A 25,314-nucleotide genomic window follows, 5' to 3' on the forward strand; every position below is an offset into this window, starting at 1 on the left:
TCATATGCCCCGTGAATTTACAAGTACCTTTACTTCAAGTATCTCTTAGTTCTCACCTCCTGGAACTGAGACTTTCATTATTTTTATTTCTCACAACATGATAGAGTTCATCTGGGTCCTAAAGTCACCATGCTCCAAACTAAAATTATTAGATCCACTCCTACTCTCTTCCTCCTAACACACACAAGCACTGAAACAACCTCCTTTCTTTTCTTTCTATCCACCCCAATCTGCAAAGCCACAACTCTGGAATCATCCAAGACTCTTCTGCTTTCTCTTCCCCCACTATTCACTCTCCACATCCCTTGGTCCTAATATCCTAAATATCTCTTAAATCTTTTGTTTTCATTCCTCTTTATCTGGTTCTGCTTCTAACCATATCTCACCTGGACCTTTGCAACAGTCTTTTAACTGGTTTCCCTACCACTGCTTCTCACCTTGCAATTCATCCTTTACCTCAGAGGGAGCTTTCTAAAACTCAAGTTCACGTTACTGCTTTGCTTAAAACTCCTTAAGGCCAAAATAGAAAAAAAGTATTTTAGCTTTCAAGTACCTCCTTCATGATTCTTTAAAACTCCCTTTCTTTAATTAGCTTCATCCTAAGTAATAACATTTGTGAAATCACAGTGCGATGTGCTACTTATGTCCTTTTTATAATATGCATTTAAAAATACATATATCATTGTCCTTGTGCCATCTAAAATCGTCTTTCCGGGACCAGCCTGGTGGCGCAGGGGTAAAGTTTGCACATCCTACTTTGGTGGCCTGGGGGTCACCAGTTTGGATCCCGGGTGCGGACATGGCACCGCTTGGCAAGCCATGCTGTGGTAGGTGCCCCACGTATAAAGTAAAGGAGGATGGGCACGGATGTTAGCTCGGGGCCAGTCTTCCTGAGCAAAAAGAGGAGGATTGACAGCAGATGTTAGCTCAGGGCTAATCTGCCTCAAAAATATAAATAAATTAATAAAATAAAATAAAATCATCTTTCCTGTTGGCCTTTGGAAACGTTGACCCAGATCATAAACTCTAAGCCTGCGTTAAGGCCAGAGAGCCTCTGTGATGTGATCCCTCTTCTACTTTGCTATCCATATCTTACTGCTGTTCTCTTTGCACCTTACATCCATGAAGACTGAAATCCTAGCAGTTCCCCAGTGTGTCATATGCTTGTTTCATCTCTCTATGCATTTGCTTGGAGCAGCCCTCCCATTTTCTCCTTAGTGAGCTTTAGAAATCACTCCATCAGTCTTCATCTTTTTTTTGTTTGTTTTTGGTGAGGAAGATTGACCCTAAACTAATACCTGTTACCAATCCTCTTTTTGCTTGAAGAAGATTGTCCCTGATCTAACATCTGTGCCAGTCTTTCTCTGTTTTGTATGTGGGATGCCTCCACAACATGGCTTGGTGAGCAGTGTGGAGGTCAGCACCCAGGAGCTGAACCCATGAACCCGGGGCCACCGAAGTGGAGTGTGTGAACTTAACACATACACCACTGGGCTGTACCAGTCCTCATCTTTTTGAAGTTTTCCCTGAAAGTCACTCCTTCTGTGTCTGTATCTCCTTCTGTTGTAGCATTTTTCACATTCAAAGCTTCAAGCACTTGAGGGCAGGGCCTAAGTCTTCTCTCTTTGTCTTACTTGCTCCTGGCACAGAACCAGGGCACATAGCACGGCTCAAAAACGTTTGTTGCATCTGGCTAAATCCCACACATTCAAAGTTGAAACAGTCAAGGAAGACATTCTAGTTCCTAAAAGTCTTCTCTTACCTCTACTGCACTGTCCATAAAAGGATGCTGGAACTGATCAGTCTTAGAGTTGCCTATTTAAGATGAGACCTGTGAACGACATGAGCCCAAATTCACAACTCCAAAGCCTGCACATCCTATTTCACCTCTCAATTGACATGTATTGGTTAATACACATTAATTTGTGACCAATTGTGTCTGTTAGGTTGCTTCCAGAATTCATATACTTTAAACTTCATGATTAGGACTGGAGTCTAAGGAAATAATCCAAAATACAGAAAAGGCTATATTCATAATGTTCCAGTGATCGTTTTTATTTAAAGCAGCAAAATATTGGAAACAATTTAAATGTCCAACTTAAATGATTAAGTAAATTATAAAACGTTAATTTAAAGGACTATTTTTCTGCTGTTGAAAATGGTGATAATTGATATTAAGGACATGAGAAAGTGAACGCTAAATAATTTTAAGTGGTGAAGCAGGAAGAAAAATTGTATTTCTTAACTGAGATTACAAGTGTATGAAGGAAAATTACATTTTAAAAAACTTGGAGGAAATACATCAGAATGTTACCATTGGTTGTGTTAAGATAGAGAGAGATTGAGTGGGGTTTTTTTGTTTTGTTTTTGTTTTTCTTTTCTTTCTTCCCCAAATTTTCTGAGCTGGGTTCTGAAGGGATGAGCCAATCCAAAACCACAGGAAAAAGACAAGGTAAATACTGGCCTGGGGAGTGGCGTAGTCTCTGCCCTGCTCGTGTTTCCCTTCCTGAAGCCTAGACTCCTTTTGGTCAGCCAGGAAGATTTCAGCTCTGTAGAGTTCTTGAGACAGGCTCCTTTTATTCTTACCATTGAGCCGGGAGCAGAGCCGGCCCAGGTGTCAGCACAAGGCTGATTAGCTGGTTCTTGCATCACAGTAAGTGCAGCCTCCCCGCTTTGGCTTTGGGGTGCAGCCAAATATTGTAGATGCGTTGAATGTGAATGAATTGATAAGGGTGCCTGGAAGTAGAGTGCCCCAGAACTGATGGCTTCTTTGATCTTAAGGTTCCAAGATTTCTGCAGAAGTCAAAAGAACCAATCTTTCTTTCTGGTACCTGTGGGCTTCCACTTTGTCCTGCTCCTTAGTAGGTCACACTTTGTCCCCCACGTCCTCCAGAGCCCCTTGACTTTTCCACTGGCTGCGTGGGCACTGGAGTGGTAGCAGTGCTCAGTGCTGCAGAGAAGTAGCGTGAACGGAAGGCGTGGTTACTGTGACACCAAGCACTCATCCCCCAACCTCCTCCTCTTCCTTCTTTATATTCTCTTTCTTGGCAGTTGGCTCTGTTCCCCACGCTGTCGCACAAGTCAGAAACCTGAGAGTGGCACCTATATTTTCTCTCTTCCCTCACTCTCTGTAGCCAAATACTCAGCAAGTTTTGCCTGTGCTCATAATTTTTCACCTGGGTTACCCCAGTTGCCTCCAAACAGGGCTCTCTGATTCCAATCTCGGTCACTCCCACCATCTTTCATGTTATAGCCAGACCTGAACGAGTCCCTCCCCTGTTTAAAATCCCTCTGAGAGGGGCTAGCCCCATGGCCGAGTGGTTGGGTTCGCGCGCTCCGCTGCAGACAGCCCAGTGTTTTCTCTGTTCGAGTCCTGGGCGCAGACATGGCACTGCTCATCTAAGCCACGCTGGGGTGGCATCCCACGTGCCGTGACTGGAGGGACCCGCAGCGAAGAGTGTACAGCTATGTACTGGGGGGCTTTGGGGAGAAAAAGGAAAAAAAATAAAATCTTAAAAAAAAAAATCCCTCTGAGAGCATTGCAGATACAATTCAAACCAGTTAGCTTAGTGTGGAAGCTTCCCACAGTCAGGCTATTGCCTACATCTCTTCCGCCTTCTGCTCCTCCCCTTGCACTGAAACAATGCCAAGCTGCTTTTAGGCCTTAGTTTCATCATCTGTAAATGGAGATAATAATTGGTACCTACTTAATATGGTTGTAGTAAGACCCCTCAAAACTGTTTCGTGCCTCCTTGCTTTTGCACACGGTGTTCTTTGGCCTACAATATTCTTTCTAGCTGGCTAATTTCTGCTTATTTAATCAAGATTCAGGTCCAAGCACCCCTCCCTGAGTCCCCAGTGTGAGATGAACACCTCCCTCCTGTGCTCTGGCTTCCTGTACACACCCCACTGGGAGCACTTTTTCCATGGAGGAAAATCTCGAAGGAGTCCTTGGACAGGTCCCTCATCTCTCTTTAGCTCCAGTGCCCAGCTCACCTGTGCTTGATTAAGGTTTGAAAGAAAGAGGAGGGTCTGCAGACCCGGGCGTGCTGCTGGCTCTGCCGGTAGCTAGTTGAATGACACTGGGAGGAGATTAATGATTTGTTCAGTCTCCCATTTCTCCCAAGGAGGTCGGACCAGGGAATCTTTGAAATTTGCTTTCACTCCGAAATGACAAGCTTCTGCGAAGAGGAAGAGCGGCAAGATAGTCTTCTAAAATAGGAGAATGTGTTATGAAATAGGATGCGCCTCCCTTACTCTTCTTCTCCTCTCTGTCTTTTAGAGGTTGTTTTCTTCTGAGAAATTCATTGATAAGGACCGTTCTCTCCCCAATCCCAGCTGGAGCAAGGAAATAAGACTCCTGTTTGACCAGTTCATGAAGAAATGTGAAGATGGCTCCTGGAAGCGTGTGCCTTCGTATAGATATATATCTCCTCAAGGTACTTGAGACTTCAAAAACTTTCTTCGTGGTAGGAGCAGCCATTCTCCCATAAAGAATATTTAAATATCAAACGTAAAACTGAGAACTGATTGAAGCGCTGGTTACCACTTGAAAAAGAAAGGAGTATGGTGCACAGGTTTGCTATATTCTCCAGTTTTATAGGCCAGAAATCTTAATAAATTTTGCAGATTGTGGGTGAGTGTAAAGCCTATTGCCAGGAATAAGACTGCCCCCACACTGGCCTCCTCGTCACCATTAGCAGGAGTGAAGAAAGGGCCCCAGGAAGCCCCCACCCTCCCACAGACTCAGAACCTCCCTGTCTTGAGGCTGCCATCACTGATCTCATTGTATCGTTTATCCCAGTATATGGCTCTGTCACCCGAGGAACTCAGGATGCTCAGGTCACCCTCTCATCTCCCAGACTTTCAACTCCCAAGGCAGACCCACCTCACCTCTCAACACACACAGACGCTGCACTTCCTTCCTGTGCATGTGTGTGTTTTAATTAATACTTTTTTTTTTTAGCAGTTTCAGGTTTATAGAAAAATGAGTGGAAACTGCACAGTTCCCTTATATCCCCTAACCACACCCTCCAGCTTCCTCTGTTAGCAACAAATTGCATTAGTGTAGCACATTTGTTATCATTGATGAGCCAGTGTTGATACATTATTATTAAAGTCCATGGTTTACATTAGACTTAACTCTTTGTGTTATGCTTTCTCTGAGTTTTGACAAATGTATCATGACATGTATCTTTCATTACAACATCATACTGAATAGTTTCACTGTCCTGAAAATCCTGTGTTCCACCTGTTCATCCCTCCCTCTTCCCCCAATCCCTTGACAACCACTGATCTTTTTATTGTCTCCATAGTTTTGCCTTTTCCAGAATACGTACAGTATGTAGCCTTTTCAGATTGTTTTCTTTCACCCAATCCTATGCATTTATTGAGGTGCATTTATTTTTTCCACAGCACTTACCTCCATCTGACATACTTTGTGTTTTCTTTGTTTGATGGTTTGTCTCTCATCACTAGAATGTCTGCTCCATGCTGGGAGAGATTTTTCTGTGTTTTATTCCCCACTGTATCCCCAGTGCTTAGAACAGCACCTGATATATAGTGTTAAAAAACAGAATTCAACTGAGTAAATTTTAAAGATCTAGTTGGCTTTATGCAACAATTCGTGAATCAGGCAGCATCCCATCTAGCAAGCAGAAAGGAGCTCTGGAGAACTGCACGAAATGAAGGACTTATAGTCAGAAGGAGGCAGGACAAGGAAGGTACCAGTAAAGAGTGGATTGTTTCAGGCAAGGCCACCTTCCTTTCGGGGCTTCTGGGGACAGCAGGGGTCTGTCAGGCAGATTACATCACTAGTGCTGACCCGGTAACTCCAGATTGACTGGTTTGAGATTCCACTCCTGGGAGATGTTGAGACTGTCATTGAGTTAGGTGCTAAGTCTTGGTTTGATGTTGTGCACTTAGCACAAGTGACTCCATTTGGGGCCTGTTGTCTCTTTTTTAACAATAGTCAGTGCGTTTTATATTTCTGTGGGAAGAAGGAAGGGAGGAAACACCCCAGGGGACCTGCTTAAGATGTTCTGATGCGGGGTCGGTGAGCCGAGGAGTCGAAAGAAAGATTTCTTAGACTCTTAAGATCTGGCAGTAGTGCTCTTTTATTTAGAGAATAGAATAGCATGGGGACAGGACCCATGGGCAGTCAGAGCTTCTGATGCCACGTGGGGACAGGGCCCACGGGCAGGAGGAGCTGCTGCTGCCACCACTGGCATGGGGACAGAACCCATGGGCAGGCAGAGCTGCTGCCGGCATGTTGCTGCTGCTGTTTCTGCTGCTGCTTCTGCTGCTGCAAAGTTGGGTGGAGAGTAAGGCTAAATTTAAGGCATAGGTATGTGAGTTATCTCTTTACAAGACAAAGAATGTGTAAAAAAGTTAAAATGGTATCAGTGCCCATAGGGTCCGGCCATTTGTTGGTCCCACAACTTTTAGATAAGAATCAAACCGGATTGAGTAAGTGGCAGAAGTCACCGATTGAATATTATCCTCAGCTAAAGACAAAGGAGGATTTAGGGGGAAGGAGGGTCAGTTACGTGAGGTTGCCAGACAGTAAATAACTTAAGTTCTTGCCTCTGGCATTGATTAAGAGTTTCTAGAGATAAGGCCATCCCCCTTCTTCCTGGCACAGAGAGGGAGGCATCTTCACAGATAGAGGTTTTCCTTAGAAATGTAAATCTTTCCCAACAAAGGGACAAGCAAATTCCACTCCTTGGAGCCTGCTTCTCATCTGTAGTTTTAAAAGTAACCAGCCTAAAAACCCTCATCATAAACTGTTTTAAAATTAAGCAGCCTGAAAATCCTCATCATGTTCTACTTGTTTTTCTTTACCTAGAATCTCTGCCCTCCTGGAGCGGAGACTCTAGTGGTGAGAGACAAACCGTTAAATAAGGAAAACACAAGGTAGGTCAGGTGGTGATAAATGCTGTGGAAAAAAACAAATGCACCTTAATAGAAAAAAAAAGCAGATTCTGGTCCAGGGATTGGGAGGAATACTGAACCACCTTCTTTCCTGCCCATTGCTTTCTTTTTTCTTTTTCATTTTTTTTTTTTTTTTGAGGAAGATTAGGCCTAAGCTAACATCTCCTGCCAATCCTCCTCTTTTTGATGAGGAAGACTGGCCCTGAGCTAACATCCGTGCCCATCTTCCTCTACTTTATATGTGGGAGGCCTGCCACAGCATGGCTTGCCAAAACGGTGCCGTGTCTGCACCTGGGAATCAAACTAGCGAACCGCAGGGCGCCAAAGCAGAACATGAGCACTTAACCACTGTGCCACCTGGGGTGACCCCCCGTAGCTTTCTTTTTTCTGAAAAAAACTAACAGAAGTTTACTAACATGTACACCTCACGGATACATGGGATATACCCAGGGAAAAGTGAGTAACTCCCTGAGGTGGTCCAAATCATTAGTTTAAATACCATCTTCAGCTAAAGACAAAAGAAAGGTGTGTGTGGGGGGGCCATTGTGGGGAGGTTACCAGGAAAAGCTCCCTAAACAAGGGTAAGGTTTGTTAGGCAGATTTAAGTTGCTGCTTTCTCCATTGATAAGATTCTCTTATGATTCAGAGTCTTCCTTCTCTTCCTGGTACTCCCTTACTAATGGAGATTTCCTTTAGAAATCTAAATTTCCCTTAGAAAAGGTTAACTTCTACTCTGTTTTCAGAGCTTCTCCTGTGTCTGCGATTTCTCAAAAATAATCCTTATACCAAAGAGGCATATTTTGGGGTGGCATATTCTGCTCCCCTTCATTCTCTGAAGCTTCCCCAAGAAGCTTCACGGTCCAGAAGCTGAGTTGGTCTCAATCTCTGAGAACCAGTCTCTTAGTCCTGAGAATACGTGAGTTCAGGTAAACAGTTGTGTCTCATTTCAGGAAGCAGTATTGAGGTAGGCTCTAAACGGGGCTATCAATCAGGTATTTAATAAGAGGTATTTCTATGGAAACAAAAGAAAAAGCAAAAGCTAACAGTTAGAGCAAACTACAAACTCAGTTTTTGAGTCTGGAGGACAGTGGGTCAAGAAGATTTCTAGAAGTTGGACTCATCAGATGGAGTGAGGGCAGTCTTGGCAATCTGACACATTTCCCTGGTTAGCGGTTTGAATGTCTGCGGTGATGTCATCGGGGGTTCCAGTGAACTTTCCCAGTAGCCCAGACCACAGCAGGCACAGAGGTTGTCCATACATGAGCTGCTGTGCTGATCTCTCTGAAGTTTTTTTTTCTTTTTTGAGGAAGATTAGCCCTGAGCTAACTGCTGCTGTAGGGGAGGAAGACATTTCCTCTTCCCAAATGGGGGTTTGTCTGGCTGGAGAACGAGTTAAATTCACATGAGACAGAATAGCAAGAGAAAATTAAACAAAGCTTTATGAGGAACCATGGCCCGGGGCCTTTCTTCCCAAAGGAAGAAAGGGCACCGAAGAAGTGGGGTGCACATAGTGGTTATATACCCCCAAACAGGGTGTTTCACATGTGATGGAAATGTCCCTTTTACAATAGTCACGAGGCCGCTCTGTCAGCACAGAACTCGATGGAAACGACAGATAGGTCGGCTGTCCCAGTGAACACCGCGGGGTGGCAGGTGTGTTGCCTCCGGCTGGGGGGGGGGGGAGGGGTCACAGATGAGCGCCGCAATCGGTTCCCAGCCTAGAGAAAGATGCTTAATCTTTAAAGAAATGCCAACGTTGGGAGGGGGAGGGAAGTCAGTTACAGGAGGTTACCAGACTAGCACAATAAAATGCATATTTTAAGTCCTTGCCTTTGGTATTGATTAGAGTTTTTAGAGAGAAGGTCATCTCCTTTCTTCTTCCTGGTACAGAGAGGGAGGCACCTTTACAGATAGAGATTTACCTTATAAATGTAAATGTGTCCTAACAAAGGGCAAGTTCCATTCCTCAGAGCCTCTTTCCCTGTCCCAGTTTATCAAAAGCAATCAGCCTCAAATCCTGATGCCAAAGAGACATATCTTGGGGTGGCCAATTCCAGGTCCCCACACTGCCAATCCTCCCCTTTTCACTGAGGAAGACGGGTCCTGAGCTAACATCCATGCCCATCTTCCTCTACTTTATATGTGGGACACCTACCACAGTATGGCATGCCAAGTGGTGGTATGTCCGCACCAGGATCCAAACCGGCAAATCCCGGGCCTCCGAAGCAGAACGTGCACACTTAACCGCTGCGCCACCTGGCTGGCCCCTCTCTGAAGTTTATATCAAGTTGTCCAGCTTCAGTTTGCAGGGCTTCTGGAAAAGGACAGTTTTTGTTCTTAGTGATTCCAGATCGAAGGGTAGGAGAAAATTGGAAAGGTTAGTTTGGAGAGTCACAGCCAGATATTTGAGGAAACTTTAAGAATTTAGAATCCAGGCCAGTTTGCAGTTAGATGACAAAACCTCAAAGACAGTGTACAGCACTGGAACCTGATGTCCACAAGGTGTGCTACTCAAACATAATTTTTCGGTCTACAGTCACCCAATTTCTATCAAAGATAATCACAGTAACACTAATTTGTTTGCAAAATAAGTCTAGTCTCATTAAAGGTGGCCTGATTGTTTACATAAATGCAGCAAGATTGGTGATTGACCACATAGGTTTTTTGAGTTTACTTTGCTTGAATTTTTTGTAAGCAATCTCAGATTGGACTTTTAAAAATGTTTAAAGGCTAGGAAGCCAAGCCAGGGACTCACCATTTTTGCTTGCACTACCTGTGGACTTGAGTGAATTCCTCTCATCTGAGAGTCCCCCAAATATCCTGAGGTTCCTGGGTCTGCCAGGAAGTTGCCTTCCTTAGCTGTAAAGCTGGGAATCCGATAAGCAAGGCATCAGGCAGTGTTTTAAAAGGGGCCTTTATTGGCTCCGTAAAGTCAACCCTCGTTCCTTAAAGCTGTCTGGTCATATCTGAGTCTATAAACATCATTCTCAAATATGATATTCCAGTCAAAGCTTGGGTAATATAACCAATGTTTCCAATTATGTCCTGTTATAAGGAGAACAGATTCTGCAAATAACTGTACTACCATGAAAATAAGAATACTCAAGTGTTTCCAAATTCTGGAGGAATCAGGTTGAGAGAAAGATAAATGTTTCCATTCTGTTTTAAAAAGTGCACTTCACTAAACTGGTATAAGATACAGATAGCTTAAGGGAGAAAAGAAACAGATTTCCTTAAATCTGGGAAAATAAAACATTAAACAGTCATCAATGTTTCAAACAAAAAGCCATTAAAAATTATAATCATCATCGTTAGTTCACTCAGTCCCATGTAGTTAATTCTTGTTCTGCTTGATCTCTTTTATGAATCCAGTTTTCTGTTAGAGTTATGGAAATTCTTACCCAATTTAGTGGTGCGATCTTAAAGTTATCAGAAATCTGTACTTGTCAGAGTTCTTTCTATGAGTCTCTTTGAAGACAAAACGCTTTTACAAAAGCATCAGAGTAAAACAATAACTATCTGTAAATGACAAAAAGATTTAAAAATGGCCATGGTTAAACATCTGATGATAGTTCATTTTAATGTAATTGACAAGGAAATTTGGCTCTTTCTGTGGCATATATTTTAAGATAATAACTAGAATTTTGACTGATAAAATTATACCAGGACATATCAGATTTCTAGAAATTTTGTACAATTTCTGGAACATTTACATTAATAACATATACTCATTCAAATATAACCTAAGAAGATTAAACATCACTTCTTATTTGACAATGCTTTCCATGTAATTTAACATATCAGATAAGCCTAAATCATTCAACATCTTTGCTTTATAAAGAGAGAAAACAAAGATTTTGAGATGTTCCAAAGGCACACTGGAAAATCCCGAAGTTAGTTTGAGGTCAAGAAGACTACATGTAGGCTTTGATTTTGGGTGGTTTATCAAAAATATCAAAAGGTTTTAAACACTTGATTAAATAGGATCCCTGGTCACTGTGAAACGATAGTTACCAGTTTAACCAAAGTGAGGATTAAAAGATTTCAAAGACAAATAAAGTTACATAGTTATAAAAAAATTTTTTAAATAATTTTTAAAAAACCTTAGTTCTTTTAATAGAGAAGACAGTTTTTTTAAGTAATCAAAGACCTGATAAAGACAACATGAGGCACAGGAAATTATTCTGGTAAGACACAAAATCCTTGCTTTCTAGGCAGATTACTTAAAAGGAAAAGAAAAACCTTTCATAATCTTATCAAGAGCAGACCAGTAGTCCAAAAAAAACTGTCCTTTTAACAGATGAAAGAATATTAAATTTTAATTTTGCCCTGGCATTCTATTCATATTAAAGCTTACTTTTAAAACCTGTATAATAAATTCATTCTATTTTAACTAGCTTGACCACGTGAGGTAAGATTCTCTCTCCCTCTCTTCCTTCCCCCAGCGTTGTGCACTTCGTTTGTCCTTTATTCTCCTCTTTCTCATTCTGGAACAACCATTCTCCAAATCACTCTTTTTTTCCCTTGACAAAAACACATCTCCATACTGTTATCAAACCTGAAGTGAGTTCGCTCACCCATCTCCCAGCAAGCCAATCTCTGACATGAGTGTATTAGAAGAAAGTAGGAATTTTATTGCAAAGTGCTGAGCAAGGAGAAGGGGCAACTATCGCTGTAATCCCAAACTCCTCGAAAAGCTACAAGCAGAGTTTTTTATTTGGGGTTTTAGGTAAGGGAGGGGAAGCATGTGGCCAAAGTTTACAGTTGGTCATTGTAGCTTCTCAGTGTGCGTTGTAGCTTCTCAATGCTGCTGTGAGATGCTTAGTCAGGCAGGGGCTGTCAGCAAGCTACTCTGTTACCAGCGGTCCTCCTGCTGTGCTGTGTGGCAAGCTCAGAAACTGATTATTTTGTTTCCCACATTAACCTTGTGGATACAAGTCATGGTTTCACCCTAATCGAGGGAAATTTTAACTCACTCATCCTCAATTTCAATACTTCATATGTTTTCTTATCAAAAATACGTCCTACTTTGCTTGCATACAGATTTGTTTCCCTTATTTCTAGTAATTTTAATTATATATATTAATTAGAATTATTAACCCTTAGAAACCTTAATTTCTTTTTTTTTTTTTTAAAGATTGGCACCTGGGCTAACAACTTTTGTCAATCTTTTATTTTATTTTTTTTCTGCTTTATCTCCCCAAACTCCGCCCCCCCCCCCCCCCCCCCCCGTACACAGTTGTATATCTTAGTTGCACGTCCTTCTAGTTGTGGGATGTGAGATGCTGCCTCAACGTGGCCTGACGAGCGGTGCCATGTTCACGCCCAGGATCCGAACCCTGGGCCGCTGCAGCAGAGCACACGAACTTAACCACTCAGCCACGGAGCCGGCCCCAGAAATCTTAATTTCTAATGAAAACTAAGAAGTAAGCAATTGTGAACTTTCACTCTGGCATTCTGTAGATTGGCAAATTTATGAATACATTTCATAACTTCTAGAAGCATGCACTTCTCATAGTATAACTTTTCAGTGTAGCATTAGACATGTTTACCCTCAGTCATGTGAACCTGAAAAACATTTGAGTTAGTTTTTATGTTTCTGAGAGTTTTAAGAATACTTAATTTATATAAGTGCTTCTGGGGTTTTTTTGTAAGCCAGTTAGATAGAGATCTTCTTACCAATTAATTTTGGCAATACCATTCAGAGGTAGAGAAATATCACACATCTAGAACATATATATAAATATATATATAAACATACAGACAGACATAGAGATCTTACAGCTTTTTTTTTTTTTTTTTTTTTTTGAGGAAGATTAGCTCTGAGCTAACATCTGCCTCCCATCCTCCTCTTTTTGCTGAGGAAGACTGGCCCTGAACTAACATCCGTGCCCACATCCCAGTCCTTAGCTCTCCTTTCTGCTCTCTACTCTGTTGGTAATCTCACTCAGTCTCGTGGCATTGGAGGCCATCCAAAAGCTGACAACTTCCTAATTTAATGGTTGAAATTTAGTGTGTGGGTTCAAATTCTGGATCCACAATTTAAAGCTGCGAGACCTTGGGCAAGTTATTTTACATTTCCTTGCCTCACTTTTCTCATGGTAGATACTTCAGTATTTGCTGAAGGAATGAATGAAACAAAAATAAAACTACCTTAACCAAGAAAAATGGCCAAGTTTGTAAGTTTCTTTACAAAACCTCCGATAGTGAGAGAAATAAGAAGTAGTTTATTTTACAAATGAAGGGAAAAAATTAGTAATTTGTATTACTAATTCCATTCTAACTATTTATCATATCACACAATTAATTGAATGTCCTTAACCCAGTGCAGTCTGGCTTCTACCTAACAGCTTCTACTGGAATGTCTTCACTTAAGCCACTAGTGACCTAAGTGCCAAATTTGGTGGGCGTTTTTCAGCTCTTATTATACTGGACCTCGCTGTTGATCTCATTCTCCTTGAAACTTTTTCTCTCTTGGATTTCATAAACCTCTCTGGCCAGTCTTCATTCTCTCCTCCTACCTGCTCCTTAAATGTCACTATTTTCCAGGGTTTCATTCCCACGTGGTTCTGCTCATCCCCTCAGCCAACCTACCTACCCTCTCTTGCCTGAAACTTGACCTTCTCAAAATAGGGAGGAGTTTGAGGTCCTCTTTGCTATCCACTCTTGCTTTCAAACCATTACTTCCCCTTCCTCTTAGAAAACCCCTGTTCCTTTGAGGTTTATACCGACTGACTTCATCACCGTTCTCTTCCTCCTCTCCTTGTTGCTGTCATCTGTCAACCTCTCCCTCATATGTTGAGTATTTCAGCACCTGGTTAACCATCTTCCTCTCTACCCAACTCCATTCACCATTCTCAGTAACTCCAGCCTTCACATCATGACTCCTCAGTTCATTTGCTATCCCATCACCTATGAACTTTCTTTCACCCAGCCCCAGCCACACACTCCTATGGACATCTTGAGCCTTATCATCTTCAGAATGGGCACAACCTCCAAATCCACGCATTTAGATGTCCTGTTTTCTGACCACAGGCTTTTTCCTTTCAGCTTACTTGTTCAGGGCCGCACAGAAACAATTCTTTGACCTCATTAAGACCTTCAGTTCCTTGAGTCCTCTACTTTCTCATTGTCCCCATAGCACTCTTCTCTATCTGAACATCTCTAGCCTACCCATCTAGGAAAGTGCCAGCCCTGGATGAATCTAACCATCTGCCATCTCGTATTTGCACAGGTCATCACATAGCTGAGCATTGCTAGAGAAAATCACCCCACATAACGGTTAAGTTTGGTGATTGTGATTTTGTAGTGTTTCAGTGGTCTTCTAACTCATCTTTCTTATCCCCCCTCATATCCTTCCTTTCATCCAGCTGGCAGAGTGATTCAGAATGCAAATCTGATCGTGGTACTCCTCTGCTAGTGTTTTCCCATGTCTTAAAAGACGAGTGCCTCTTAGATTTTAACATGAATATGAAGCACCTAGGAATCTTGTGAAAATGCAGATTCTGCTTCAGTACTTCGAGGATAGAGCCTAAGATTCTGCATTTCTAACAAACTTATTCCACCATCTTTATTTTTCTCATTTTTGTGAGATAACCTCAAGGTTTGGCAATCTAGACCAGAAATTTTGAACTCCTAAGTAAAAAATTAGAAATTGTTGCTTATCTTATCCCGAAGTTCTAGAATGTCAGAGTTGAAAGAGATCTTAGAGGTCATTTAGGGTTATCTCATCACTGTATGGATAGAATATGGAGAAAGGAGCAAGTTCTAGCCCACAGGTGGGTCAAGAACTTAATTTTCCAAACTCCCAGGACAAGGTTCTTTCTACCACGCCGCAATGCTGATCCTCAATTTTAACTTTCTTTGTCTGGCCCTTTAAATCATCAATTTTCTTGACAACTGCTAGAGTGCAGATTGTATGTGCATATGTGTGCCAGTTGTTGAGCCTACAAAGTCTAAAAGATCGGGGACCTGCCCCCAGGATGCTCATGGCCTAAATAAAAGGCTTCTTCCCCTGTCCTGCTCCCCACTTCCCTCAGATCTTCTCATCTCATATCTTTTTCCAAGTTTGTAAATATGAATGTGGTAGCAATTAAATAAACATAGATGGTGTTATGCATGGAAAATCATGACGAGATGTGAAAGCAAGCCAAGAGTTTTGAGAATTAAATCTTAAAATGATATGAAAGGACAAATACACCCTTCTTCAAAGTAGTAGCTTGCAGCCTTTATTTTTGAAGTGACCTACATTTTATCTCACAACCAGTATGCACAACTTGGGCACAGTTGTATAATTGAGAAAACGTATCTAAACGAGTACCCTAGTACTTACCCAGGATATATGTGAAACATTCTGTTTCTTTTTAAAGTCTGATTACAACCCACTAGTTTGGTTTCATGAACCCTAATGATTCTAATCCTGAGTTTGGGGGCTTAGAGTCAGAACCACACAGAATTTTGGGCTGAACTAGCCCTGTTTCTGATTCAGTATGATAACCATCTTTTGCTCAGGCTGAACTCCTGTCTGCAAGGAAAGCCTTCTCCCTACTATTTATTCATTTTCATTGAATCCCATTTAAACCACACTTATTCCGAGAAGAGTTTTCATCTGCACCTTTCTATTTCATTCAGTATACCCTTTAGCATTTATGAATTGTAAGTACTTAGTTTTGATTTCATTTTGTGTGTACTCTGTCTCCACTTAGACTGTTAATTTCACAAAGACAAACATCCTATATTCTGTTTCTTTGGGACCCTCTCATTCCCTTCACTTTTGTACCTGATTGACATTTTAATCAATCATCCACTGACCTGTGATTCTAGCAGAGTACAGATGCTTAGCTCTGTCATGGAATTTTTCTTGTACCTGTTTCTCACATGCCCATCCAGATTCAAAGCCTACAAAAGAAGAAGGACAAATGTCACGGGCCCGGATCTTCTCCAGAAGCTATGATGATGGGCTGGGCTTTGAATTTGTGATGTTCCATAATGATGTTGAGAAAAGGACAGTTTGCTTCTTTCAAGGAGGTCCTCACCTACAAGGACCATCTGGGTAAGAATGATAGCCTAGAAATGTGGATCTGAAAGATTTTTGTCTTACAGTATCCCCATGTATCCATGGACTACAATGAAGGCATTAAAGTGGTAATGTAGATATATATTTATTGACATGGAAAGATGTTTATAAATTATTAAATGACAAAAGCATAGGACATGGGGCAATAGAGTATAATTTAAGAGAGTTAACATTTTAACACTGGTTTGTCACTAGATGGTAGGATTATAGGCCTTACAGTTTTTTATTTCTTTTTCTTTTTCTTCTGTTTATCTGCATTTCCTAAATTTTGAAACAATGGTGTGTACAGTTAGCTTAGTAAAAACATGATATAAATTTTCTAAATTATATTTTAGTTTTTTGCTTACTTGTGATCTGATTACCATTAAGTTCTAGTTTGTTGCAAATACTACATTATTATGCTATGAACAAAATAAAGTTGGGGACATGGGGATATTATTTGACATTCAGTACACTGAACATGGACTATGTGAAACTTTTATAAATAAATTATATGGAGATGTTTGGATAATTTTTCTCTCTCTTGAGAGGCCCTCTGTTTTCAGAACTCCTGAAAACATTTTTCTTTCCCTCCTGTTATAACTAGATTGCTTCACGGAGGTGCCCTTGCAACCATGATTGATGTTACTGGTGGTGTGACTGCAGTTATGACTGGGGAATTTGTCATGACTGCCAATCTCAACATCAATTTTAAAAGGTAAATTTGTGGATATTCTCTACCCCTTAGGTGTGATAGGTCCGGTTGCCCATCAGCAGACCCTGAGACAAAGATGTGTGTGCAAGTGATTATTAAGGAAGTGCTCCCAGAGGAAACTGGCAAGGAAGTGGGAGAAGCAAAACAGGGAAGGGGAAGGCCAACCAAATTTAGGCTCTCAAAGTCCTGCAAATGGTGCCTTCAGCTTGATCATACAAGGAACTCGGGAGTGAAACGTGTGCCTCGGAATTGTCTCTCCGTCAGGCAAGGGAGCTGAAGTTTTCATACTCACTCATCAGTCACAGGATGAGTCATGCGATAATCCTATTCTGGAGACTGTAAATTTCCAAGCACTTCTGGCTCTCTGTGTTTGAGCAAAGCAGGCTTTAGGGAAAATAACCGAAGAACAAAAACAAAGGTGAAAGAAGGATTGAAGGGGATCTGAGTGGAGCACCAACTTTCACTGCATAACAAAACATGTAAGTTTTACATAACTTCACACAGAGAAATGAAAGGGTAGCAAGATGAGTTTGGTATCCATCAAAAACAAAGCTCATCATGATCTTATTTAATTCTTCAATCATATAGCTATACCCCTCCAGCCAACAAAATAGTATGGATGCTGGCATAGGAATAGAGAAAGAGCACAACAGGGCAGTAGAGAGTTTAAGAACAGAGTTCGGTTGATGAGGTCTCCAAATGATGTTTTGCAGGTGTGGCTTATGTGGCAGTTATCAGGGAGCCATGCTTCATGGATTATGGGTTTATTTACTAGAAGTAATCCTTAGCCAGGCATATCCTACTTAGGGCATTCTATAGAAAAGGACTCTTCCTCATAGTAAATATTATTAGTTTATTTCAAAGATCAGCAAAACCTTTTCTGTAATTATTTTGCACTCTGTGCGCCATACAGTCTTTGGCGCAACCACTCAACTCTGCCAGCGCAGCACAAAAGCGGCCATAGACGATGCAGAAATAAATGGCTGCAGCTGTGTCCCAGTAAAACTGTGTTTACAAAACAGGGACGTGGCCAGGGGCTGTAGTCTGCCAACTCCAAGTCCATTTACCTGGAAGCCCAGTTGGAAAAAGTTAGACAAGGTCACCTGCTTCCTTTTCTTTTCTCTGGGAATATTTCTCTCTGCTACACACACACACACACACACACACACACAAACAGTGAATGAATTGGAGGCCACCTGCTTTAACCTCTTCCTCTCCAGCTGCCAATAACAGTAACTTCAAAATAAAAATGACTTAAGATAGAAACTTATCATGTAGAAGAGGTCTGGAGGAAGGCATCTTGGGCTGGTCTGGCAGCTCCCTTGTTCCCAGAGATGTAGGCTCCTTCCAGCTCACCTTTTCATAGTCCAGAGTGACAGCAAGGGCCATCACACGTCCTGGACAGCAGTACTGAGGAAGGGTTGAAGAAGAGCTGTCTTCTCTCTTTTAAGGAGATTTTCTGGAAGTACTGCACAACACATCCATTTAATCTTATTAGTAACAAGGGAGATTGGGAAAGTGATCCCTTACTGGTGTCATTATGACCTCAAATAAATTCAGGGCCAGCAACTAACACAACCACAGACATATTAATAAATCCAAATGTAAACTATACAGTATAAATTATTTTAAATACTGGAGCATTAATTTGAAACAATCAAATTTTACTAAATACTTTGTGAACAAAATAACAATCCTAATATGGTAGTTTCTTCTAAATGCCTCAAACAGAAAAATCATCTCAATGATTAAAAAACTTATTATTTCACCTACATTTAACCTATTAATTTTTTCCTTTTGGGTTTGGTTAATTTCTTTAGGATGTCAACATGTGTATTTTCCTGAGGTTAGAATACTCATTCTTGTAACCTCCCTAGATTTCCAGTAATTGTGTCAGACCCTAAAGAAACCATCTCAGATCAGCTGAATTTGTGGGTTCTGGGTTGTCAACCTGGAGATTCTTGATGGCACAGGATTTTGCCTTTGAAGGTGACTGGAACACAAGCCTGAATTCATGAAGTTGACCCCTTTTGGAATCAAGGTTTCTTTACTGTGTCAGAGGGACTTTCCAGACCTACACTTTTTCTTACAACCTAGTACTTCCCCCTTTTTTAGTATCCAAGTCTGTTGTGTCTCGTACTTTCTGCTAGGTTTGCTGCTTACCTACAATGAAATGTATCTCATTTCTCCGGCAGAGATTCCATCTCCCAGGAGACAGGACATGAGTCTGTAGTTTTCTTTCAGGGATATTTTCTTGGGCAAGACATTCACCTTATTTCTAGCTGGTTACCAGTCCTTTCTATTAAGGGTACAATTCCTGTGTTTTCTGGAATTGTTTGGCTTCTTCATAGTTCTCTGCCTAATGGTACAGGGGAGGAAGTTAGTTGAGGTTCTTATGGAGGTTATGCAGGACTCAGAACCCCCAAATGGCATTTGCCCATGGGTGTGCGTCCACTGAATGTGCATAGAGGTGCTTTTCACCTGTCGGCTCACCTGCACCTCATACACTTTGGGGGGTACATAAGAGGTAACAGCCCTCATAGGGATGCTGAGGTCTGTCCAAGTCTTTGCCTACCCTCAGTTCATGCAGACTTCTCAAGCCCCTTTGACTAACACATGGAAGCATCTTTGCTGAACATGGGTATCCTCTAAATACCTCTATCCATACCTTCTAGCTAAGAAAACTATTGGTTTGTTGTGTCATGATGTGTGTAAGCATAATTCTTTGGGTGAAACCTCCCCAAACCTGACCTATACACACCCCTTACTCTGTGTCTGCCATCTCCTACTTCTGTAGGGTAAAATACACGTAAGACAGGGGCCTGCCCGGTGGCACAGCGGTTAAGTGCACACGTTCCTCTTCCGGTTAGGTGCACACATTCCGCTTCCGCGGCCCGGGGTTCGTCGGTTTGGATCCCAGGTACGGACATGGCACTGCTTGGCAAAAGCCATTCTGTGGGAGGCGTCCCACATATAAAGTAGAGGAAGATGGGCATGGATCTTAGCTCAGGGCCAGTCTTCCTCAGCAAAAAGAGGAGGATTGGCAGCAGTTAGCTCAGGGCTAATCTTCCTCAAAAGAAAAAAAGTACATGTAAGGCAGACATCTACTTCGAAGAAGAAACACTTACTTGTCAACACTGTTTTCTATGTGTCAACTGCTTAAAACATTAAACTTATCCTAACATAGTCATCCTTATTTTTGAATTGTAGCTCTAGTTTTGTACTTTTTGTGCTAACTTTTGTGCTTTTTTTGGAGAATCATTAGGAACTCGTGGCTTTCCATAATGTAGTTGGCTATAATTATCGCCCTCTTTTATGCTTAAATTACATTTGGCCTGTAGATGTCTCTTTAGACCAGTTTCTTGTCCTTTCAGTTCTATCCAAATATCTTTTAAGTACTTTTATCTCCTGAGAGACAGCATGATGCACTGGTTAAGAGGACAGACTTTGGAGTAGTTTCAAATGCCCATTCTGCCACCTGTGTGACTTTGGACAAGTTACTTAACCTCTCTGTGCTTTAATTTTCTCATCTTTAAAAAGAGGATAATAATGCCCACCTCATAGGGCCATTGTGAGCAGTAAATGACTTAATCCATGTGAAGCACTTAGGATTTAGCAAGTACTCAGTAAGTGTAGACTGCTTATTATTATTATCATTAACTTTATTGTTGTTTTATCATTACTTCTAGCAACAACAAGGCGTATCTGTGCCGAGACACGGAATAGCTACTCTACAAAGATCCCTGACTCTTTTTAATGGAGAATAGTGCTAAAGAACAGAAAAATATTAGATTGTTCCACATGTGTTCTCATGGTAGGCGGGATGACCTTGCTGCTGGGCCGTGTCAGTGTCACAGCTGGAAAGTTGTTAATGTTTCATAAGGTCATGACCTCACACTGGTATTTTAGATTTAATATTTTTTGTGCCTTGTTTTTAACATATTTTTTTCATTTTTAGTTGCGGTGAATAATGTTAAGTATATTCACATTGTAGTGAGACAGATCTCCAGAACTTTTCATCTTGCAAAACTGAAACTCTATACCCGTTAAACAATAACTCCTCATTTCCCTCCCCCCCCGCCCCCCGGCAACCACCATTCTACTTTCTGTTTCTATGAATTTGACTACTTTAGTTAACTCATGTAAGTGGAATCATACAGTATTTGTCTTTTGATGTCTGGCTTATTTCACTTAACATAATGTCCTCAAGGTTCATCTGTGTTGTAGCATGTGACAGGATTTCCTTCCTTTTTATGGCTCAATAATATTGCATTGTGTGTGTTTACCACATTTTGTTTATCCACTCATCTATTGATGGATATTTGGGTTGCTTCCACCTCCCGGCTATCGTGAATGATGCTATAATGAACATGAGCGTGCAAATATCTTGTGAGATCTTGCTTTCAGTTCTTTTGGATATGTACCCAGACGTGGAATTGCTGGATTATATGGTAATTCTGGTTTAATTTTTTGAGGTGCCACTGTACTGTTTTCCATAGTGGCTGCACTATTTTACATTCTCCAACAACGCATGTGGGTTCCAATTTCTCCATGTCTTTGCCAACACTATTATTTTGGGTTTTTCTTTTTTGTTTCTTCATAGTAGCCGTCCTAATGTAGGTGTGAGGTGATATTTCATGTTTTGATTTGCATGTTTCTAATGATTAATGATGTTGAGCCTCTTTTCATATGCTTATTGGTGTTTGTATGGCATCTTTGAAGAAATGTCTGCTCAAATCCTTTGCCCATTTTTTTTTTTTAAGATTTTATTTTTTTCCTTTTTCTCCCCAATGCCCCCCGGTACGTAGTTGTATATTCTTAGTTGTGGGTCCTTCTAGTTGTGGCATGTGGGACGCTGCCTCAGCGTGGCTTGATGAACAGTGCCATGTCTGCGCCCAGGATTCGAACCAACAAAACACTAGGCCGCCTGCAACGGAGCGTGCGAACTTAACCACTCAGCCACAGGGCTGGCCCCCTGTTGCCCATTTTTTAATCAGGTTTTTTGGGTTTTTTGTTGTTGAGTTGTAGAAGTTCTTTATGTATTCTGACTATTAACCCCTTATCAGATATAAGATTTGCAAATACTTTCTCCCATTTCATAGATTCCTTTTTTACTCTGTTAATTGCGTTCTTTGATGCACAGAAGTTTTTAAATTGTTGTAGTCCCATTTGTCTATATTTTCTTTTATTGCCTGTGCTTTTGGTGTCATATCCAAGAAATCATTGCCAAACCATGTCATGAAGCTTGTCCTCAATGTTTTCTTCTAGGAGTTTTACAGTTTTAGGTCTTTAATCCATTTGAAGTTAATTTTTGTATATGGTGTATGCAACTTCATTCTTTTGTATTTTGATATCCAGTTTTCCCAGCATTATTTGTTGAAGAGCCTGTCCTTTCCCCATTGAGTGGGCTGGGCACCCTTGTAGAAAATCATCTAATCATATACAAGAGGGTTTATTTCTGGGATCTCTGTTCTATTCCATTGGTCTATATGTCTGTCTTTATGCCAGTACCACACCGTTTGATTATTGTAGCTTTGTAAAATGTTTTGAAATTAAGAAAAGTGAGGCTTCCAACTTTTTAATTCTTTTCTCAAGAAAGTTTTGGCTATTCAGGGTCCCTTGAGACTCATAGGAATTTTAGGATGGATTTTTATATTTCTGTAAAAAATTCCTTTGGGATTTCGATGGGGCTTGCATTAAATCTGTAGATGATTTTGGTGGTGCTGACAGCCTAATAATATTGAGTCTTCCAGTCCACGAACACAGGATGCCTTTACATTTATTTGTATCTCCTTTAATTTCTTTTAGCAGTGTTTTGTAGTTTTCAGTGTATAAATCTTTTGCTTCCTTGGTTAAGTTTATTCACTAAGTATTTTTTTTGATGCTATCTTAAATGAAATTATTCTCTTAATTTCCTTTTCAGATTATTCACTATTAGTGTTTAAAAATGCAATTGACTTTTGTGTTTTGACTTTATATCCTGCAGCTTTGCTGAATTTGCTTATTAGTTCTAATGGGTTTTTTGTGGAATCTTTTGGGGTTTTCTACATATAAGATCATGTCATCTATGAACAGATAAGTTCCTTTTCCTTTCCAATTTGGGTACCTCTTATTTCTTCCTCTTACCTAACTGCTCTGGCTGGGACTTCCAGTACTGTGTTGAATAGAGTGGCAAAAGTGGGCCACTTTGTCTTGTTCCTGATCATAGAGGAAAAGCTTTCACCACTGAGTATGATGTTACCTGTGGGCTTTTCATATATGGCCTTTTATTATGTTACGGTAGTTTCCTTTTATTCCTAGTTGAGCCATAGATTTTTAACCCCTTACCCAGACTGTCATTGTACCCCCTTCTCTTACAGAATCCTATGTCTTACCAACCACTTCTCTGTACCACTTATATGAACCAAATGCAAGTTAGAATAAATTTGTCAAAATCTACCCAAAAACAAAATGTGATTTTGATAGCAGTGATATTGACTTTAAAGATTAATTTGAGGAAAATTGTCATCTTTACATAGAGTCAATACTTTATATTACTTTTGACTATAAAATTAGATCCTAGAAATGGCTTTTTTAAGATGGCAAAGAATATGTTAAAAACTAAGTTTTTAGTATTTTTCCATGTTCCAGATTTTTAAAAATATTTTTCTATGTTCAAATAAAGTTGAAGAATGCAGTACAACCTCCTCCCTCAAAAATAAGTAAAAATGGTTCATTTGAAAACAAGCTCAGCAAAGTATTTGGATGACAATTTGGCTCAACAAGTGTTTGTGTCTTGAGTATATGCTATCTGCCAGATGCTATGCTTAGCCCTTGTCCCAACCAACAAACCATCCAAATAAATCAGTTACATTGCTGTTCATTTGTTCCCCACAATTAGAAAACTTACTAAAAGTAAGTTTTACATGAAATCCCATGAATAGAAAGATACAGTCAGAATTAGAACTCAAGTCTTCTGCCTCGAAGTCTGATGCTCCTCACTAGAATGCACAGCCTCCATTCTCTTCTATTAATTGATGATTAAAGACCAGAATAAAGCATTGGATGACGTAAATAGTTTAGAATTTAATATTTATCAGGCCCTATATTTTGTGTTGAGCTGTGAGAGTCATAATAATAATAATAATAGTAATAATAATAAATTTAATCCAATCAGTTCATGGCCCTCCCGGATACTAGAGGTAACAACCTGGGATTAAAATTTAGTTGAAGATAATTTACAGTGTCAATTAATCATCAGGTGTCTTAATCCACCTTCCTGCTTCTAAGAAGCAAGACTACTCGTTAATCATCTCAAATCTTTCGAACCCCCTGATCCAAATGTCACACTTGATTTATTTCCTTGTGCTTAGCACATTAATAAAAATAGAGAGGGCCGGCCCAGTGATGCATTGGTTAAGTTCGCATGTTCCGCTTCTCGGTGGCCTGGGGGTCACCGGTTCGGATCCCGGGTGCGGACATGGCACCGCTTGGCAAAAAAAAGCCATGCTGTCGTGGGTGTCCCACACATAAAGTAGAAGAAGATGAGCATGAATGTTAGCTCAGGGCCAGTCTTCCTCAGCAAAATGAGGAGGATTGGCAGTAGTTAGCTCAGGGCTAGTCTTCCTCCAAAAAAAGAAAAAAAAAAAGAAAAATAGAGAAAGCAGCTAATAATTAGTGCTAGCTTGCCAGCTGAAAGGATCAACATGTCAGCATTTCTATAACCCATTCCTGGCATGTTGGTTGGGAAGCTCTGGACTAGGCTTTTTCACACAACATGGTAGACAAGAATTTCTGAAGGACATTTTTCCTTCGGGATAACTAGATCCAGTGCCAAATACACAAGGAAATAAGCCACCATAAGTGAGAATCAATGGAAACAATAAATAACATATTTAGACCCTCAGGGACTTAAGATATCATGATAATGAGGCACAGGATATAAAAGATGGTGTAAGGAGATGCCTTCATAATGCAAAGTTTGGTGATTCCATCAAGAGGTTCAAGAAAAGCTAATGAAAGCAAAAACTAAGCAGCGGGCTAATCACAGTGATAACTTCCTTTCCACCTGGAGTAGTTCCTTCATCCACATGGTGGCACTAAAGGAGCACAAAACACATCTCCCTGCTCTGTATTATGTTTCTGCCAACCTAAAATTTCACCTCTAAAGTGATATCTTAGGGCCGCCCGGTGGCAGAGCAGGTAAGTTTGCACATTCCACTTCAGCGGCCCCGGGATTCTCCGGTTCGGATTCCAGATGTGGACATGGCACCGCTTGGCACGCCATGCTGTGGTAGGCATCCTACATGTAAAGTGGAGGAAGATGGGCACGGATGTTAGCTCAGGACCAGTCTTCCTCAGCAAAAAGAGGATTGGCAGATGTTAGTTCAGGGCTAATCTTCCTAAAAATAAATAACTAAATAAATAAAGAGACATCTTTTTCATTATGGTGCTATAGCTCCAGGATTCCCAAAGGTGACTGTAGCCACTAGTCATATATAGCTAGTTAAGTTTAGATATGAATTAATTAAAATTAAATAAATTTAAAGATTCACTTTCTCCTTCACAATAGCCACATTCCAAGTGCTCGGTAGCCACCTGTGGCTACCACATTGGACAGCTCAGAGATGGA

At 40.8% G+C, this 25,314-nt stretch overlaps 1 protein-coding gene across 1 annotated transcript in view; it reads left to right on the forward strand.

Moving 5' to 3' along the window:
- THEM4 (thioesterase superfamily member 4) overlaps positions 1–25,314 on the forward strand; it is a 39,610-nt gene that overhangs the window by 9,259 nt on the left and 5,037 nt on the right. The window contains exons 2-4 of the mRNA XM_005610126.4: positions 4,283–4,439; positions 15,823–15,985; positions 16,596–16,706. Coding sequence (XP_005610183.1) covers positions 4,283–4,439; positions 15,823–15,985; positions 16,596–16,706 — 431 coding nt within the window. The remainder of the gene's footprint in view (positions 1–4,282; positions 4,440–15,822; positions 15,986–16,595; positions 16,707–25,314) is intronic.

This window comes from Equus caballus, chromosome 5 (genome assembly GCF_041296265.1).
Source record: "Equus caballus isolate H_3958 breed thoroughbred chromosome 5, TB-T2T, whole genome shotgun sequence".
Taxonomy (NCBI): domain Eukaryota; kingdom Metazoa; phylum Chordata; class Mammalia; order Perissodactyla; family Equidae; genus Equus; species Equus caballus.